This window comes from Acanthochromis polyacanthus, chromosome 21 (genome assembly GCF_021347895.1).
Source record: "Acanthochromis polyacanthus isolate Apoly-LR-REF ecotype Palm Island chromosome 21, KAUST_Apoly_ChrSc, whole genome shotgun sequence".
NCBI lineage: Eukaryota > Metazoa > Chordata > Actinopteri > Pomacentridae > Acanthochromis > Acanthochromis polyacanthus.
This window is the reverse complement of record NC_067133.1, coordinates 7,236,715-7,254,837: the sequence shown is the minus strand read 5'-3', so window position 1 is coordinate 7,254,837 and position 18,123 is coordinate 7,236,715. Positions and strand designations below refer to the sequence as shown.

Genomic DNA, 18,123 nt, shown 5'->3' with positions numbered 1-18,123 from the left:
CAGCAGCTCTAATTGAGTAAGAACCTTATTTAGACACATTAATTACAGCTGTGCTCATCTAACAAACCTATTAAAACACTCAGTTTCTTTTACATGATTCAAGGTCAAGAAGTCACATTTAGGCGTAGAAAGACTCAACCGTGCCTTTAAAGTAAGAACTAAATTAAAACAACAAATGAACAATATTAGTATTTAAAACACGTTTTCACTTTGGTGTTACAGCTTATTAAGTGTGGGCTGATCAGCAAAAACAGCAGTTTTATCTGTTTAAAGTAAACTGACAACAAAATAAACTGTAATAAAAAATGAAGAAAACTGAAAATGCTTTTTTTTTATCATAAAGTGAGTGATTTGTCAGAATCAGTGTGTGTGTTTAAGAATTCATCTTTCTGCAGGTTTGATGTCGGTTGAAAAAGTTTATTTACATTTTGATGTGAAAAAAAACACAGACAGACAGAAGGAGCAGAATGTGGATGAAGATGAGAGAGCGACATCTAGCGGACGAAGAGCAAAAGAAGAGAAACGGAGAAGGAAAAGAAGTGAGAGGAATAAAACGTCCATCAGATGAGTGAACTGCTGCAGAGAAACACCAACCAGTTGGTCAGACTGAGGTCAGTTTTAGGTGGCTGAAACACAGACAGAGATATCAGTTACTTGATTTTTAAACCTGCTAACAGCTTCTACTAACCTAAACTAGAAGATAAAGCAACCTGTAATAAACACGGTCAGTTCAGTGAGACATTAGGCGGTGATGTTGTTGCTCACGTTTACAGTCAACTACAGAACTTCACTTGTTTTCAGACCCTGAGAAAAAGAAAACCTGTGAAGCCTTTGTCATGGTTTAACATCTCCAGAAATAAAACTAACTGCCATAAAATGTGGTGAGTAGTTTCATCAGATCAGAATGACTGAATGGATCCAGCGGAGGACACATATTTAGTTATTAGATCATGAAAATAAAAAAAGTTAAAATAAATAAATTCAATCCAGGCTGGTCTTGTGTCTCCAGAAAGTTCCAGTCAGTGTACAGTGGTGGAAAAAAGTTTTCGGACACCCCATACATTTGTGAAATAGCGCTTCAGGAATCACTCTTAGGCCTTCAAGTGAAATTTACTTTAGTACAATCACAGCCATAATACGAAACAAATCCTAAAAAAAAGCCATGAAAAACTTCAAATTGATTGGCTCCATAAGAAGAAGTTGTTTTGAGTATTGGTTCATTTTAGTAGAATTTAGTTTGGTTAGTTTTTCTTGTAAACAATAAACAAAAAAATAGATCATTTGTATTTGTTTGTGTCTGTCTAATGCAGCCACACCTTTTGAAACACAAAAAAGACTTTTCATTAATATTTCATGACAATATTTCAGATTGTGTAAAATTTTAAGTGTGTCCGAAAACTTTTTTCCACCACTGGATCCATATTTCTACTAAAATACAGCCATTTCAACAACTTTTGAGGCTCTAACATCAGTAGAATCTGATGTGTGGAAAGTCTGACAAGACAAGGTTCCAGTTTTTAGATCTGTAGACTAAATGTTGATGTGACTCATTGGTAGGAAATAGAAACTGGTGTTCATTGGGGTCGAGATGTTGGTGTTCGATGTGCAGAGTTACAAACTGCTTCATGTTTAATTAACAACATATGAGGTAGATTTTGATGAATGTGTCCACAGTGAGGAAAGAAAATAAAAAGACAGCTGCTGTTTGGAGCTTAGACACTTAAATGTTCTCAATAACCAACTGGACTAATGCGAGTCAGAAGTTGCTACCTTCAGTCCAGATGTGTCCAGAGGTTGTCCGTCTTGTCGCACTGACAGCAGTCGAGCTTTCCCGTGGCTCGGGTATCCCTCCTCCACCTCCAGGTGACACACCAGCGACGCCGTCTTCAGGTAGATGAGGAGGCGCTGAGCAGGACGCCAGTCGATGGCGAAACTGCAAACAAATGACGTGTTGTTTAATAAAGGAGTTCTGAACAGGAACTTTTAAAGTATTATTTTTGGGGCATTTTCACCTTTAATACGTAGGACAGTGTGAGAGAGAGAGACAGGAAACATGGTTAGAAGAATGAGGGAATGACATGCAGTAAATTGCCATGAGCTGGAATCGAACCCACTATCCGGGCGCCCTGAACGGGAACTTTTATGAATGACCGGATGCCTCACCTGGATCTCAGCGCCTGGATCTCCGACAGCAGCTCCGCCTGCCCCACGTAACACTGCATCACCTCCAGCAGGGCGGCCGTCAGCGCCACCCGCCGGCCCGACATGCAGTCGTCCACCAGACCAACCGTCCCGTCACTTACCTGCAAACAGAGAGATGCTATGGATTCATCTGGAGGCTACAGGTTCACTGTGAAGGAGACACTGTCCAACAACACAACTGAACCAACAGACACATGACTGTTACAGCTGCTCATCTGTTCTCACAACACGTATGAACAAACAGCAGCTCTGAGCGACACACAGGAGACACAAAACAGCAGCAAAGACACACAAGATGACAACAAAAAGACAGAAGACATGATGTGTTCACAGGACAGAACTACAGGAAGTGTTTAAGTGTAGCAGGAGCAGCACAGACACTGATGGAGTTAAATCTAAATCTAGCTTTTGATTTTTATCGATGCATCATCTTTGTGAATTCAGCAGGCATCAGACAAACAAAAGCAACAGATTTCCTCTTTTCTGGAATCTGCAAACGTTTTCCTCTTTTCTTCAAAAGTGATTTTGACCCATCAGACACAGGAGCCCGATGACATCATTAACACCTGGAGGCTACCTGCAGTCTGAAGCGGTCGTCGTGGCTCCATGTGACTGACAGCTTCAGTGGCTCCAGCTCACTGGACGACAGGGTGGAGGAGGGCCGTGGCCTGAGCTCCACACACAGCTCTGATGGGCTGAAGGTCAACAGGTTGATCTGCATGACGTCCTGGACGGCGTACAGGTGCGTCTGCAGCCTGACAGGTGGACAGGAAGCAGAGTCAGCGACCAATAAGAACATCTGAAGCAGGGGTCACGTGACATCACTATACTCACTCGTCTCTTAGTCGCTGCCAGTTGATCAGTCGACCGAGCACTGCTACTGACTCCGCCCTCAGCTGGCTGAGCTGACGATAACATGACTGCAAAGCATCCTGGGCCTTCTGCAGAGACTCCTCCAGCTGTGCACACTGCCGCTTCTGGAGGAGACGGGACAAGAAGATGAGCTTTTAGGAGGCGTGTGTGTGTATGTGTGCACATGTGTGTGCACACATGTGCACATGTGTGTGCACACATGTGCACATGTGTGTGCATGTGTGTGTGTCTGACCTTGCTGTGCAGCTGCTGAACCAGCTGTGTGAGTGTGTTTCTTCTGTGGTGTATTTGTTGGACTTGGTCCTGCAGAGATCTGAGCATCGTCTCCGTCTCCTCCAACCCCGACCTGCTGTCTGCTTTCAGAGCCTTCCACCTGCCGCGAGCTCCACCCTCTGAAACACACACACACACACACAAACACACACACACAACACGCAAAAGGGTAAAAACTAAAAGTGGACAGCTAGACAAAGCTGACAGGTCACAACTTTGTGGTTACTGTGTGTGTGTGTACCAGGCTGGGGAGGGCAGGTCTGTGTCATCAGTTGCTGGGCAGATTCGAGACCTTCCAGGAGCGACATCATTGAGTCCAGAACAAACAGCTGACGCCACAAAACCTTCTGGACTCTGCGGCTTTCCTACACACACACACACACACACACACACACACACACACACATCTGTCAGCATCATGTAATCATGATCACTTTACCAATATATAGAAAGAAATTACTTTTGTAGGTACAATATCAATAAACTAAACACCAGCTAATACATGTAGTTCAGGTTAACAAAAAATTTCTCTTCTCTTTATCACCTGATGTTATGCTTTAATGTCAGATTTTATTAAATCATCTCTTGTTATTTCTTTTTTTAAATTGGTTCATGCGAAATTTCTTTTTAAAAACTGATTTGAAATAGACTGAACTGAAGTGAATTTAACTGATGCGTGACTTATACAACACCATGACCGATATTGTGTTGTTTAAACGTGCTTTATTAACAATATTATGACTGGTTAAGTAGCATTTATACAGATCCACACACAGACAGTTTAACTGAACACACCGTGAGGTTGAGAACCATCCGGGCTGCTTCGGCACAGTCCGGCTCCGGGTCTCCACAGGGGTCCAGGAGAACCGGATCACAGCACTGCAACACACTGACAACAAACAAACAAATAGAGTTTCATGTAACAGCAATGACGGAAAACGTCGGTTGGCTTCAGTTCGCTCACTATCACCGCCAACTGCCGGTAATTCTCGTGTTTTTAAAGATTTTAGATTTACAATTCTTCGTTCTGAACGTTAAAGTGGTTCTAAAACACCTCAAATGTCCACAACATGTTTACTGCTAACATAAAGCCGTAAATGTTTAATATTTTCTGACACTTACGCTCGAACATCCGCCATTTGTGCTTTGAAATATCCGCGGTACTACGAGCTTTCTGATTGGCCGGCTGCCCCTGACGTTTAAGCCCGTAGATCCAATCACTGGCTATCTTAAAAAAAACAACTTTATTTAAAAATGGTACAAATAAATCGACAGTGACACCAACCGACCAGAAGTAAAACAGCAATAAACAGAAAACAATCGAAGAAGACAAAATATGTGAAATAAGAACAAAAAAAGCTTGAAGACATTAAAAGATGTAGAACATTAATACAATAAATAAGTTAATTAAATTCTTCTTCTATTGTTTTTAAACCTCTTTAAGAAGAATTTCGCTTGAATAAACTTCACACAAATAATATTATTGTGATGTGTGTGTGCGTGTGTGTGTGTGTGTGTGTGTGTTCTTGTACTTGCTACATGGTGAGTACCATTTTCTGCATTTAACTATCAAAGTGAGGACATTTTTACAAAGTGAGGACATTTTGGCTGGTCCTCACTTTGAAACAGCCATGTTTGAGGGTGAAGACTTGTTTTTAGAGAACAGGTATGAATTGAGGTTTGGTTAGGGTTAGGGTAAGGATTAGGGTTAGGCAATCAGTTGTGATAGTTAAGGTTAGGGTAAGGCTCTAGGAAATGCATTACGCCTATGGATGTCCTCACTAAGATAGAAGTACAAACATGTGTGTGTGTGTGTGTGTGTGTGTGTGTGTGTGTGTGTGTGTGTGTGTGTGTGTACTTGTTTCTGCTATACCGGTGGGGACTTTGACCTGACTATTTGCTATAAAGGTGGGGACTTGCCTTACGGTGGGGACCTAAAATGAGGTCCCCACGGGTGGCAACACCGTTTTCTTGGCCATATTGTTGTTAATAAAAAATGTAAAAGTGCAAAAACGTTTGTTTAGGGTTAGGCATTGATTTGGTGATGGTTAAGGTTAGGGTTAGGGTAAGGGTTAGGAGTTAGATATGAATGGGAGTCAATGGTAAGTCCCCACCGGTATAGAAAAACAAACGTGTGTGTGTGTGTGTGTGTGTGTGTGTGTGTGTGTGTGTGTGTGTGTGCGTGTGTGTGTGTGAGTTTATATATACATATTAATATATATATTTATATAGTTTTATAAATGTATATAGTGGACTTGTTTTTATTTAGATTTTTTTTTTAAAGAAATCAGTTCCACAGTGAGCTTTTTGCCTTGAAAATTTTAGTCAAGATGTGCACCAACTACGTATGGCCTGGTTGACAATAAAGTGGCTATTCTATTTTATTCTATTGCTATTAATAAAAATCATAGTGTTAGTATTATTCATGTTGCTGCTAGTATTAGTACTGCTATTAATGTTAGTATTAATCGAGAGACAGCAGGTCCGATTTGTGGCACTGGCAGCGAGCAGTGACACTTTTTGTGGCACCGCCGCAGTGCCACGGTTAATGCCACTGTGCAGTGACACTTTTTGTGGCACGGCAGCGGTGCCACAAAATGTTGCCACAAAAAGTGTCCCTGCTAGCTGCCAGTGCCACAAATCGGTCTTGCCCCTACTGGATTAATCGCCGTATCACAATGAAGATTTGTATTAGTATCATCATTAGTGTTAGCTTGTATCAATCGTATTATCAGTGTTAGTATTTTCTTAGCAATACTATATCAGTAATGCTGTTAGTATCATTGTCAATATCATAATTAAGACTAGTGTTAGTATTCATATTGCTATTTGCATTTGTATATTCGTAGTATTGGCGCTGTGTGCTGACTGAGCATGCTCCAGTGCAGGAGATGCAGCTGCAGCAGTGCATGTTCTCGGTTCAGGTCACGTGCTCCTGTGTTGACTGAGGAGAAATCAAAGCAGAGCTCTGCAGCACGGAGGCTAACGGTCCGTAGCTGGAGGTTCAACTCAGAAAACCGTCGAAATCCGAGTATGAGCTAAACGAGGGAGAGGCGGTGACGCTCACAGGTCAGAATTATCTCACCTGTCCGGCTCTGAGCTGACGCTGCACAGGTCTGCTGCTAATGCTAACACAGGGCTAGCAGGCTCGGGTAGCAGGGTTAGCTAGCACCAGTCAGCAGCGGCGTCCAGAGCGCTGCGGTTCTATGTGGCCGGACAGATGTTCAGTGTTACTGCAAACAGCTGGAGAACAGCTTAGCGCGGAGTCTAACATGTTAACTTAGCATCCTGTGTACAGCCACAGCCGGGTCGGTGTTAGCCAGGAGCTAATGTAGCTAGCTCAAGAAACAGCCACAGAATCGCAGTTTGTTCTGATTTAAGGAGTGAAAATAAACGAGTCTGGAACCAGAATGTGGATGTTACATAAAATGACTGGTCTCTTTGTTGACCTGCTGCAGGATTCAGGCCAGTTTACTGAGTGAAGAAGGTTTAACCAGGTCTGGTGGTGGAAAGCACTTGACTGGTCCTTATTTAAATATATTCACCAACAGTCTGCAGAGACACCACGGTTAAATAATCCATAGCGTCTCTGGATGTTAGAAAGCAGCAACAACCACCTTTCTTTTGGTCACAAACAGAATGAAGGTTTCTTTGCTCAGAAATCTGCAGAGTCCCTATGTGAACCTCATCCAAGTCTAAACAGCTCATAAAACTGGTAGAACTATGATGAAGGCTTGAAGCTTCCAGTGCAGGCTGGATGAACAGATCAGATCAGACTCAGTGTCAGGTTTTGGTCTGATGGAGAAATATTTCGCTTTTTTTAACTGTTTTGTTGGTGAATGAATTGTATCAGTAATATTCAGTGATTGTGTTTCAGGGTGATCAGGTGTGTTGTATCTGCAGCAGGATGCCCATTCCTCCCCCTCCTCCTCCTCCACCTGGGGGACCCCCACCTCCCCCCACCTTCAGCCAGGTGAGGATGCTCATCATCGTCATCATCATCACCTGTTAATACCCTTTATGACGACTGAACAGGCCTGTGAGCTTCTGTTTAAAGTGATAGAAATGACAGAACTCAAACAGAGTTAATAATAAACCCCCACAGAGATAAACAACACACAAATGAACAGAAACTAAAACACAAAACCACACATTTATAGTGGCCTATTTTTCTTTACTCCAAAAGTCCTGTGTTAATGTGATTTCCATTTGAATGTGTTGAGGTTAGTGGTGGGCGGATCAATCCAAATATCGGTAATATCAATACCAGCATTGGTATTGATATTGAACAATACAAGTGTAAAGATATCGATACTGTAATGTAAAAATGCATCTTGAAAGAGCATTTCCTATTTCAGTTACAGAAGTGTTGCACAAATATTGACCAAACCGTCAAAAATGAACACTGTTTAAGGAGGTCATTTCTCACGAATTGACAACCCAGATTCTTCTGTGACGCACATAAAACCGACTCAGGAATTAGTCTGAGTCTTTGACCATGTGGGCATTTACAACCCCATCTTCAATCCAGATTTAAACCAAATACAGCACCTAACCTTTGTTCTAAACCTACAGACTACTGAAAAACTTCATCTGGAGTATCAGTATCGGTGATAGTGGCCCTGTATTTGCTTGGTATCGGATCGAGACCAAATCTTGCAGTATCACACACCACTCGTTGAGTTCCTGCTTGTTTCCTGCCTGTCGGGTTTAATTTACCCTCACTGCCGCCCTAACTGCCCCTCTGCCTCCCCCAGGCCAACACCAGCCCCCCGAAGCTCAGCAGGGACGAGGCCAAAGGTCGCGGTGCTCTGCTGTCCGACATCTGTAAAGGCACCAAGCTGAGGAAGGTGGCGGTGGTGAACGACCGCAGCGCTCCGCTGCTCGACAGTAAGACTCAAACACCAAAGAGCCAAACACCCCCCACAGAGCACCCATACATTCGCTTATACCAATACCTACACCAGCAGCAGAGCCAGCCCAAACAGCAGGGGGCGCCGCCCGAGGAGCCGAACAGGACCGAGGACAGCCAGAGTAAGACCTCCATCTCTCTGATACTACGGCTGCTGCAGGATGCTGCTCAGTTTAAACAGCCGCCATGTTCCTGTCCACGGGGGGGGGGGGTCAGGAGATCAGCCGACCTGTAGGAGATCAGCTGATCTGTAGGAGATGATCGATCAGGCACCGTTATATATCACTGGTGATTTGGGATGAAATGACCCTTAATTAAAAGAACCAAAGGAAAATCTACATTTTCAAAGACGGTAATAGTCTGATTTTCATTGATGATTTTGAGAGTTCGTATGCAGTTTCCCCACTGGAAAAAGAATGCTTCATCTACCTGGGCCTTAGCTGGATTCCACTCATTGATCAGACAGTTGCTTTCCTTTCTTTCCTACTTTTATTTGGCAGTGGTAGCAAAGTTACATGTTTACAAAGATGAGAACTTTACAAGTCCATAAGTTGATGAGTTCAGGTGAAAACCCTTTAAACAAAACACAGAGGAACAATGTTCACATTATTGCAACTCAACAAATAGTAACAAACATTCCTGATGCAACAATTTGACCTCATTGACATAAATGTTATTTTACTTCATTTATGTTTGTCAATTTTAACATTAAATAAACCGCAGCAAACTTATTATGACATGACTAGTTTTTAAAAGAGTCTTGTACCAAATGGATTTACTGCATTTTTATATTTTAACCCTTAATATTTTTATCAGACTTTTTAAACTTTATACTAATTAATTTCTATTTTTTAAATTATCTATTTAAAATGCATAAAGTGATTTATTTTTTTTAAATGCAACCTTTTACAAACCCAATAAATAAAGTGCAAATAACAAACCCACCATTACAAAACAGAATGAATAAACTGATATTTTAACCATAGCTGTAAACCTCTAATCAGCACCATCATCTGCCTGCAGTCTGATCTAAAACTGAGCGATTATAAACACAACTATTCACACAGAGACGGAAGAAAGATGAGGAAAACATGAGGCTCTGATTACTTTCTGAAACCTCACGATTCGGTTCGGAGGATTCAATTAAGTTGCACAGAAACACATCAGATTCAGATTTTACTGTTTGTTCGTGTTTGTTTCTCACGTTTTTCCCGTCGCTCATCTGACGCTCGCTTCTGTTTGTGTCTCCGTTTGTACTTTGACCGCAGTGAAGGTTCTTCATGTTCCTGCTGTAGCTCCTGTTTCTTTGGGCTCTGTGGTCTCAGACTGCAGGCTGAACTGTTGGTTGGTGGAAGGTGACGGAGCGGCTGCTTAAACAGACGCTGCAGCTTCCTGCACAGCTGCACTGGTGCCGCGTCAGGTCACACGTCTGCCGTCCACGCAAAGTTTCATTCCTGAACAGAGTTGCATAAATCCTCTGACAGCAGCAGGCCTTCATTTAAATTGACTTATACTGATTCAGATGTGGTTCAGAACATTTGATGTGATGGAATCTGATTATAACTGGTTTGTTCAGTGACACTGATGACCAATAATCAGCAATATTAAACCAGTAATAGTTGATATTTGGATCTGATAGACATGAATCACACAAAATGTGTTTGTGTTTAATTACAAGAGAACTTTCCTGAACTTGTGACACCTGAGTGGGTGGCAGATGTCTGATCGTTGCAGAATGAAGCTTCATATTTGCTGCACAGCTCTAAGGATCCTGCTGAAGGATAATTCTGATTAATCTCAACTCGGCTCTGATTTTTACCCTCATTAACGTCACAAATCGCCTCCTACTGCTGTCACAGAATCAGTTTTCTGTTTTCTGCTCCAAGAAAGTTAACACAGACAGGAACCGAGCTGTAAACAACCAGAACTGTCCTTTAAGAGCAGCTGCAGACACTTTATCTCACAGTAGAGCTGGAACAGACGCAAAACCAACCAGACTCATGTGATTTTAGTTTTTACATGATGTGAAAAACATCTGTCCTCGACATGGTGAAATGAGAGCAAATACTGGCACAAACCAATATAGGATGAACTAGGCTTGGGCGGTATTACGGTAATACCGTATACCCCTGGTGTTTAAAAATAGCAGCGGTATCAGTTCCAATACCGTCATGAAAAAAATGCAATGTTCTTATACAGGAGATAAGAGTTATGAGAGTGTGTGGCTCCGTTATGAGGCTCCTAGGAGAGTGAGATGTCCGAGCGACCCTGAATGCAGCGCGAGCGAGGAAGACGGCAGTCCGTCGATTCGGGGAGTAAGAGAGAAGAGATCCCGCACGGACTGACTTGGTGTCAAAAAAGAACACAACTGCAGTATGGGAGTATTTCGGGTTCCAGGCAAACGAGAAAGGAGAGCCGGTAAATACTGATGAAGCAATTTGTAAATTCTCCAAAAGGTGATCGCGAGAGATGGAAACGCCTCTAACCTAAGGACGTGTCTCCGAATCAACCACCCACTCACTGCTGAGAGTATTCAATTTCCGAACGCGAAGGCACAAGCCACTAACAGTAATAGTCACGGTAATACGGTATACACCGGTAAAATGTGAAGGAAGTTTGACGGTATCAAAATTTGGATACCGCCCAAGCCTAGGATGAGCATGCTTATTATTCAGTCATCATGAATTTATTTCCATCGTACAACAAAATACATGACCAAAACTACATTAAAGTGACGTCAGTTAAAGCTGTGTGTTAAACAGAAACACGTGCAGCGCTACAACCGAAGCTCTCAAAGTTCAGCAGTAAACGTTTGTTTCCAATAAAACTTAGCTGCTTCTTTTCACGCTGTGGAACAAAACTTTTCACTTATAATTTTAGAAAGTTTTCAGTTTTTCATCAGAGCTAATAAACACGTTTGGTTCTGACTGACTTTAAACAGCTGAACATGTGTTAGCTTAGCAGCATTCATGCTACTAACTACCCATAATGCAACACTACAAGAGTTATAATGTGACCTTTTTTTGCCTACCTTGTGTTGGTGCATTTCAGCTTTTTTTTTCCAGCCCTACCTGACAGATAAAATGTCTGAGAGTCAATAAAATGTTGTGATTGATTATTGATGAATTAGTGAGTGTGCAGCTCTGATCACCTGTGATGTCATAAATTATAATTAACGTGTTTCCGACTGTTGTGCTGTCGATGACGTCACCGGAGCTGTGTGGGAGCGTAAACATTTCAATTTAAACTCACCTCACCTCATCTCCCCCCTCACCTGAGTGTAGTCACCTGACCTCACCTGCATCCGGCCTCACACACTAACTCATCCGTCACCCCGTGATGTCATCGTAGTGTGGTCATAGTGTCAGTGTAGAGCAGCCCCCCCCTCAAAAGCGGAGCCTTCACTCACCTGTCCAATGGTTGTGGTTCTCAGAGCCCAAAGGAGGCGGAGCCGCAACAGCAGGAGCCAATGGGAGCGGAGCATCCAGCCCGTCAGGTTCTGCTCCACCAATCGGAGGCCTGTTCACAGGCGGAGTTCCCAAACTGAGGCCAGTCGGAGGTGAGGAGCGAATAAACGTTTTTATTTTTAATTTGTCTTATTTAAAAATTCTCATTATTTATACTTTTGTGTTATTTTATTTCCTTGTTTTTGGTTTATTATATTTTTTGTATTTTGTAACATTTTGTAATTTGTGATTGTTAGATTTTTGAAGCTTTTCACTGATTACATTTGTGTTCTTACTAGTTCTTTTTCAGCTGTATTTTGATTGATTGTTTAAGGTGATAAAGTGTTCACAAATACTTTGTTTGTATTTTTGTTGTTTGTTTATTGTTTGTTTACAGACGGCTCCTCTGGACGTTCTCCCTCCACCCGTGGCGCTGCTCCTCGCCCCCCCAGCCATCGCCATGACGATGCAGAGAGCCCCTCCCCTCAGGCGTCGTCACCGATGGAGACAAGTCGCTCCCAGCGCCCCTCCCTCCCCAACCTGTCCCCCTCCTCCCCCTCATCTGCAGGCTCCTCACCCTCCACCGGCATGAAGCACTCCTCCTCTGCACCCCCTCCACCTCCCCCCCTCTGTCGCCGTGGTAACGCCCCCTCCCCTCCCTCCTCCTCCTCCTACAACAGAGAGAAACCCCTTCCTCCGACTCCCAACAACACCCCTCCCCTCCCCTCCAAACCTCCTCCGTCTCCTGGCAACAGCAGGCGCCCACCCACTTCAGGGGGAAACCCCCCCTCCACCCCTTCCTCCTCCTCTCTGGCCCCACCCCCTCCACCTTATCGCATCACTAACGGTCCAACTGTCGGCGGCGAGGCGGCGCCCGATCTGCCGCAGCGCCACAACTCACTCAGCAATAAGAGGACCGCCCCCTCACCTGGAGGCCACACCCCCACCAGAGGCCCTGCTCCTCCACCCCCACCTGCGTCACCCACCCCCTCCCAGCAGGGCGCCAACAGGCCGCCGCCGCCTATCAGAGAGCCGCCAGGTCGAGGAGCAGGTGAGGGTTCAACACGCTAAGTGATGTCATCAGATTAGACAAGAAACAGGTGCATTATGGGAAATGTGGGTCCATTGAGTCACAAGTTTTTACAGCCTTATTTACTGTATTACTTGTTTTTTAGGCAATTTTTTGAAAGATACTTCCCATTTTTTAATATATTAGTTGAATATTGATATATTTAATTAGTTTTATTTAAATAATTACAATTTTTTAGCTGGATTGTTGCTTTATGCTCATTTTTACTAATTTATATGTATGTTTTCTGTCATATTTACATTAATATGAATAATATAATTGTAATTTTTTTAATTTAAATTTTTTCAGCACTCGTATTTCTTTGTGCATTTTATTTTTTCTGAATTTATATTTTTTCAAATTCTTACTTTATGTATTAAATAAATAATATGATTTATATGTATTGTATAGATTGATTATTAATCTTTGATAGTTTTCTGTATTTAGTTGTAGTTTTTTACCTAATAAAATACTTTTAGTATTATATTTAGATAAATAGGTTTTGGTACGTTCAGTTTGATTAATTTGATTTTTAAAAATTGTTCAGTTTTTAGTATCTGTATTGATCAGCTGTATTGACATATTGATCTCCCCTCAGCTCCTCCTGTTCCGGTCCAGTCGTCGTCGAGGGCGGGCGGCAGAGAAGCTCCGCCTCCTCCCCCTACAGGACACATGGTAGCCCCTCTCTCTCCTCTGACCCCCCCACCAGAGGAAAGCCCCCTCCCCCTCCCACCCGCACCCCCGCCGCTCCTCCCCCGCCTCCCCCTCCCCTCCGCAACGGACATTCCTCTTCCTCCTCCATCCCTCGCTCCTTCGTTGGTGAGTCCACCTCTGTCCGTCCATCATCGCTTTTGTTGATTAACGAGCTGATTGTCTCCTCAGTCAGACGATCAGTTTTATATTTTTGTAGTTTAACTGACAGAAAAATATTAGCTGCTAATAATTTGGCTTTACTACTGAACAGTGTGCCACTTTTAGCTGTTCCACCAAAGAGTCTTTGTTATAACTTCTTGTCAGAAATCCAAATTAATTGACTTGATTCAGTGAAAAGCCTCAATAAGAGGACATTTCCAGCAGATATTTTAAGGGTTCTGTAGCTTATTCTTTATTTGTTGTCTTCAAGGTTCTTTCCTCCATCCGTCTGTTCTCTCCTCTTTCCTTCATCCAACTCTAAATGTCGGTTCTGTTACTGCGTCCTGATCTGATTTGAAGTGTTTTGGTTGAAGAAGTGAGAAATGAAATGAAATCATGTCTGCTCTTCCTGCAGATGATTTTGAGTCCAAGTATTCGTTTCATCCTCTGGACGACTTCCCTCCTCCAGACGAGTACAGACATTTCACCAAGATCTACCCCAGCAAGGCCAACAGAGGTACGCATTTACTTCTACTGCTGTCTTTATGTGTTTCTTAACATTTATTTATAGTCAAATTTTTTTTTAATTATTTATAAAGACCTTTAAAATAACCAGAGTTGACCGAGGTGCTGTACAGAAAACTAAAAACATGATCGAAAGATAAAAGTAATAGAACTAAAAGCAAAATACACATCAAAACATAGACAATAAATAGACTAAACATACTGGACTGCCCATCCCAGATACAATATACAGAAACAACAAGTCTACGTGACATGAATAGCCAAAGAAAACACATTAAATTAATGATATGCCTTTAGTATTTTGGGGTTGTCTTATTGAATTATCAGAACTGTTTGAAGGCAGCAGATGTTGCTGAAGTTGCACTATAGCTAAGCTAATGCTAAAACCAAGAGGTTAGCTGTGCCTGCTAGCATGCGGCTAACGCTAGCTGTAGCAATGTAACGTTTCCTCTGTTTGCTTTTTAGTTTCAGTGATGAGAGGAGCTCCTCCACTGCCACCTGTCGGCAGGTGAACCAGGAAGAACAGTACACATCTGGAACACACACACACACACGTACACACGCACACGCACGCACACGCCATCCAGTCATCCTCGCCTTCTCCATTGTCACCTCATCTGCGCTCACAGCTGACTGGCTGAAGAGAGGGCCAGACCAACCAATCAGAGAGAGACGGGTGATTTTAAGGACCAGGGAGCAGGAAGTGACTTGTGAGACGAAACAGGAAGTGAAGATCCTCGTCTGTCGCCTGCTGTTACACTGTTTTGTTTGCACCTGCACTTTTTTGTTTTTACACGTGAAGCCGCTGCAGAGGAAGAACACGTATGTTCAGGATGAACACTTGAAGAGTTTTGTTCTGCTCCGAGAAAACCAGTTTGAACCGAACGTCACTGAATCTGAACATTTAAAGCAGCAGTTCAACGTTTGGAGACACATGGAGCTAAAATCGATTACTAGATGTAAATCAGCTGTTCTGATTGAAGTTGTTTCACATCCAGACCTGACAGAAGAAATTATGGCTTCATCAATTAGTACAACAGAAAGTTAAATTTGCTTCACAGGATGTGGAACAGCTTCTGAAATGATCAGAACTCAGAGGTCCTCATAAACCACAGTGACCCAGAACTGAACCTGCACCTGGACCTGAGTCTGGATCTTAGGGGTCCATAAACTGAAGTTCTCGTTGTGCCGTGTTTAAGTTTGGGACGAAAACACTGTAAATACTCACCTGCTTCTTCATCAACGTTACTAAACACACCTGTCCTGGTGATGTCATCAGTGTGACCTCCAGCAGACAGACGTCAGGTTCTGAGCAGGTCGGGTCTTAATGTGCCAACACGGACTGAAGTGAGCCCCAAAAACTCACCTGAGGTCACCTGACTCCTCCTCCTTCAGCGGATCGTACCACGCTGGTGAACTATAGGAGGGTGATGGGGCAAACCATCAAACTGAAAGTCTTCCTACAGCAAACAAACTGAACTTAGTGTCGACTTTATTTCTGCATTTTGTGTGTGTGTGTGTGTGTGTGTGTGTGTGTGTGTGTGTGTGTGTGTGTGTGTGTGTGTGTGTGTGTGTGTGTGTGTGTGTGTGTGTGTGTGTGTGTTCTCTACATGCAGTGTTAAATAATTTCCCATGATTCTCGGCTGTTTAAGCAGAAAAGCAGCAGCAGAAACGCTTTGATTCCATCAGAAAATCATCAAAGTCATCAGTAATTTAAAACATTAAAAAGTCTTTTTCATTCTCAGGCTTTCAGAAGAAGAAGTTTAATTTATTGAGAATAAAATCTTGATGTTGAGAGTTAAAAGTCAAATTTCTTAAAACTGTTGTTAATTTACGGTGAAAATTTAAAAAAAGTTTGTGTGATTTTATCAGCATAAATTTAAATAATAAGATAATTAAATTCTACAGTAAAACCCCATAAAGTCACATTAAAGCCACAAAAGAATCGTTTTAAAATGTTTATTAGTCATAGAATTTATTTAACAATATCACAGAATTCAAATGTCAAGTAAAAAGTGTCTGTCATGAGTAAAACAATAATACAAGAAAAATATTTTTATTCGTAAAAAGTTCTAATTCTAATTTTACTAATTAAAAAGTCACAATATTAAGAGTAAAAAGATTAAATTGTGATACAAATGTTAAGACAAAAGTTGTAAAATAAATTCAGAATGTTCTGTTTTTCTCCTAAAAGTAAACCAATATTACAATAATGTGATTTTTTTTTTGTTAAATTTAAGACTTTTATTGTGACATTTGCTTTTTTGGCAAATTTTTGTAACTTTATTTTTACGATAGTGTTTCTCATCAGACATTTAAACACTTAAATGAAGACATTTCTGTGTAATATTACATTTTTGTAATTCACTTCCCTCAAAGTTAAGTTTATCTGAAGTTATTTTAGTTTTTTCTTTTAATGTTGAGACTTTTTCATTTAAATGAAGATTTTTGCCACATTTAATTTTGTCAATTTTAGACTTTCCTCATCATTATTTTCATCATAATGTGACTTTTTTGGGGTTGAATTTAGACTTTAATAATATTTCGTACTTTTTGTGTTGAAATTCAGACATTGTTTATCTCACAGTGACTTTTCCCTCAACATTAACTTTCTGAAATAATTTGAGCTTATTTCTCTATTTTGACTATTTCCTTGAAATTAATACGACCAAACATCCAAGTGTTTTAAATTAAGACTTTTTAGTCATTAATAATCTTTATTCTCAGTGAGTTTTGTCAAATTAAAGCTTAGGTAACATTTACTTTTTTGTAAAAATATCATCACTTTATTCTCACGATGTGAATTTTTTTGTAACATTTAGTTTTTTAAAATTAATGTTAATGTCTGTCGCTAATCATTTCAGTTCTGTTCTCACTTTCTTGTTGCCTTCTTTATTGACATGAGGACAGTTCTCTGTAAATTTGACTCTTTTTTTCCAGATTATTTTGACTTTTCCATCTCATCTGTTCGTCTTTATTTGTCTCTCAGCTGATAAAACGAGCGTTTCCTCTCAGTGCTGCTTCTTCTTCTTCTCTGCATGTACGACTGAACTCATGATTTTTCAGACATTTACATCGTGATCCAGCACTTTTCTCCTGTTTTACTGACAAAAATGATTCCAGGTTTGAAGAAAAAAATGTCTGTTTGAGGATTTCTGTCAGTTTCCTGCTCAGCTGAAACAGACTGATGTGGTTTATTCTCTGATGCGGATCTTCTTCTTTTTCTTCTGCTCTTGACTTGTTTTTCTTCTTCTGTGGATCTGTAGCTTCAGTTGCAGTTACAGATGCATCGTGTCTGAAGTGCAGCTTCCTCCTTGTTTATTTCTGGATTTCCCTCCAACTTTAAAATCTGTTTTATTTGATGTTATGAAGCTTCTGCACAGATAACAGGAACGTTTTGTCTTTTTGCCGCCAGACTTCATTTAAAAATGTTCTAATTTTGCATTGTGTCGCAGAGGAGCATCCATACTTAAAAACCAGCCATGGCTCTTGTTGCACCCATGCAGGTGATGCATCTTCACCTGCAGCGTTGAACGCCCTCTCCCCCAACGCCTCGTCTGTTTGCCTTACAAACTGTTTGCTGTAAATCTGTCAGTTAGAATCTGTACAAAGCTACTAAAACACTGGGAAACGTGTTACTGGCTGTTTAAGGTGACAAGTGTGCTGCAGTGACTGCAATGATGAATGCGTCCTGCAGCTTCCCTGCAGCTGTGACTGATGCTGAGGTTCAGTCCCAGTCTAACAGCATGCTCTGAAATAAACTCATCAGTTACTGTCGCCTCTGTTTGCTCTCAGCAGCTTATTGTCACTGTGTCTGAATCAGGTTTCCTTCTGCAGAATAAACTCATAATCAAGAACAAAACGGTGAATCAGCTGTAAAAACATCAAATCTGTTCACAGACGGATTCATTTACAGCAACATTTTAGTGTCAAAAACTATTTATCAAAGTGATTCTATGAGTTAAATTTAA

General features: G+C 41.5%; 2 protein-coding genes across 2 annotated transcripts; one reads left to right on the top strand and one right to left on the bottom strand.

The window, feature by feature from the left end:
• Positions 1-403: 403 nt before the first annotated feature.
• si:dkey-225f5.4 (uncharacterized) lies at positions 404-4,550 on the bottom strand. Its single transcript, XM_051941410.1, has 9 exons — positions 4,471-4,550; positions 4,144-4,237; positions 3,590-3,713; positions 3,310-3,467; positions 3,037-3,179; positions 2,780-2,957; positions 2,164-2,303; positions 1,771-1,933; positions 404-626 (listed from the first exon to the last, which is right to left on the bottom strand). Exons 1-9 carry the CDS (start codon positions 4,485-4,487, stop codon positions 561-563), a joined length of 1,083 nt encoding a protein of 360 aa, XP_051797370.1. The 5' UTR covers positions 4,488-4,550; the 3' UTR covers positions 404-560.
• A 1,682-nt stretch (positions 4,551-6,232) lies between these two features.
• LOC110967848 (WAS/WASL-interacting protein family member 2-like) lies at positions 6,233-17,929 on the top strand. The gene is given in 9 exon segments (XM_051941409.1): positions 6,233-6,417; positions 7,226-7,321; positions 8,106-8,238; positions 11,694-11,819; positions 12,104-12,757; positions 13,374-13,430; positions 13,433-13,594; positions 14,043-14,144; positions 14,618-17,929. Coding segments are annotated over 8 exon segments (1,347 nt in total). The 5' UTR covers positions 6,233-6,417; positions 7,226-7,255; the 3' UTR covers positions 14,665-17,929.
• The last annotated feature ends 194 nt before the right edge of the window (positions 17,930-18,123 follow it).

Bases quoted from the DNA above. Each gene is read 5' to 3' on its own strand.
- si:dkey-225f5.4 (XM_051941410.1), bottom strand. The intron at 3,468-3,589 runs GTACACACACAC...TGTGTGTTTCAG, and splicing joins GACCTGCCCTCCCCAGCCTG to AGGGTGGAGCTCGCGGCAGG. The intron at 2,304-2,779 runs GTAGCCTCCAGG...CTCTGTTTGCAG, and splicing joins ACGACCGCTTCAGACTGCAG to GTAAGTGACGGGACGGTTGG.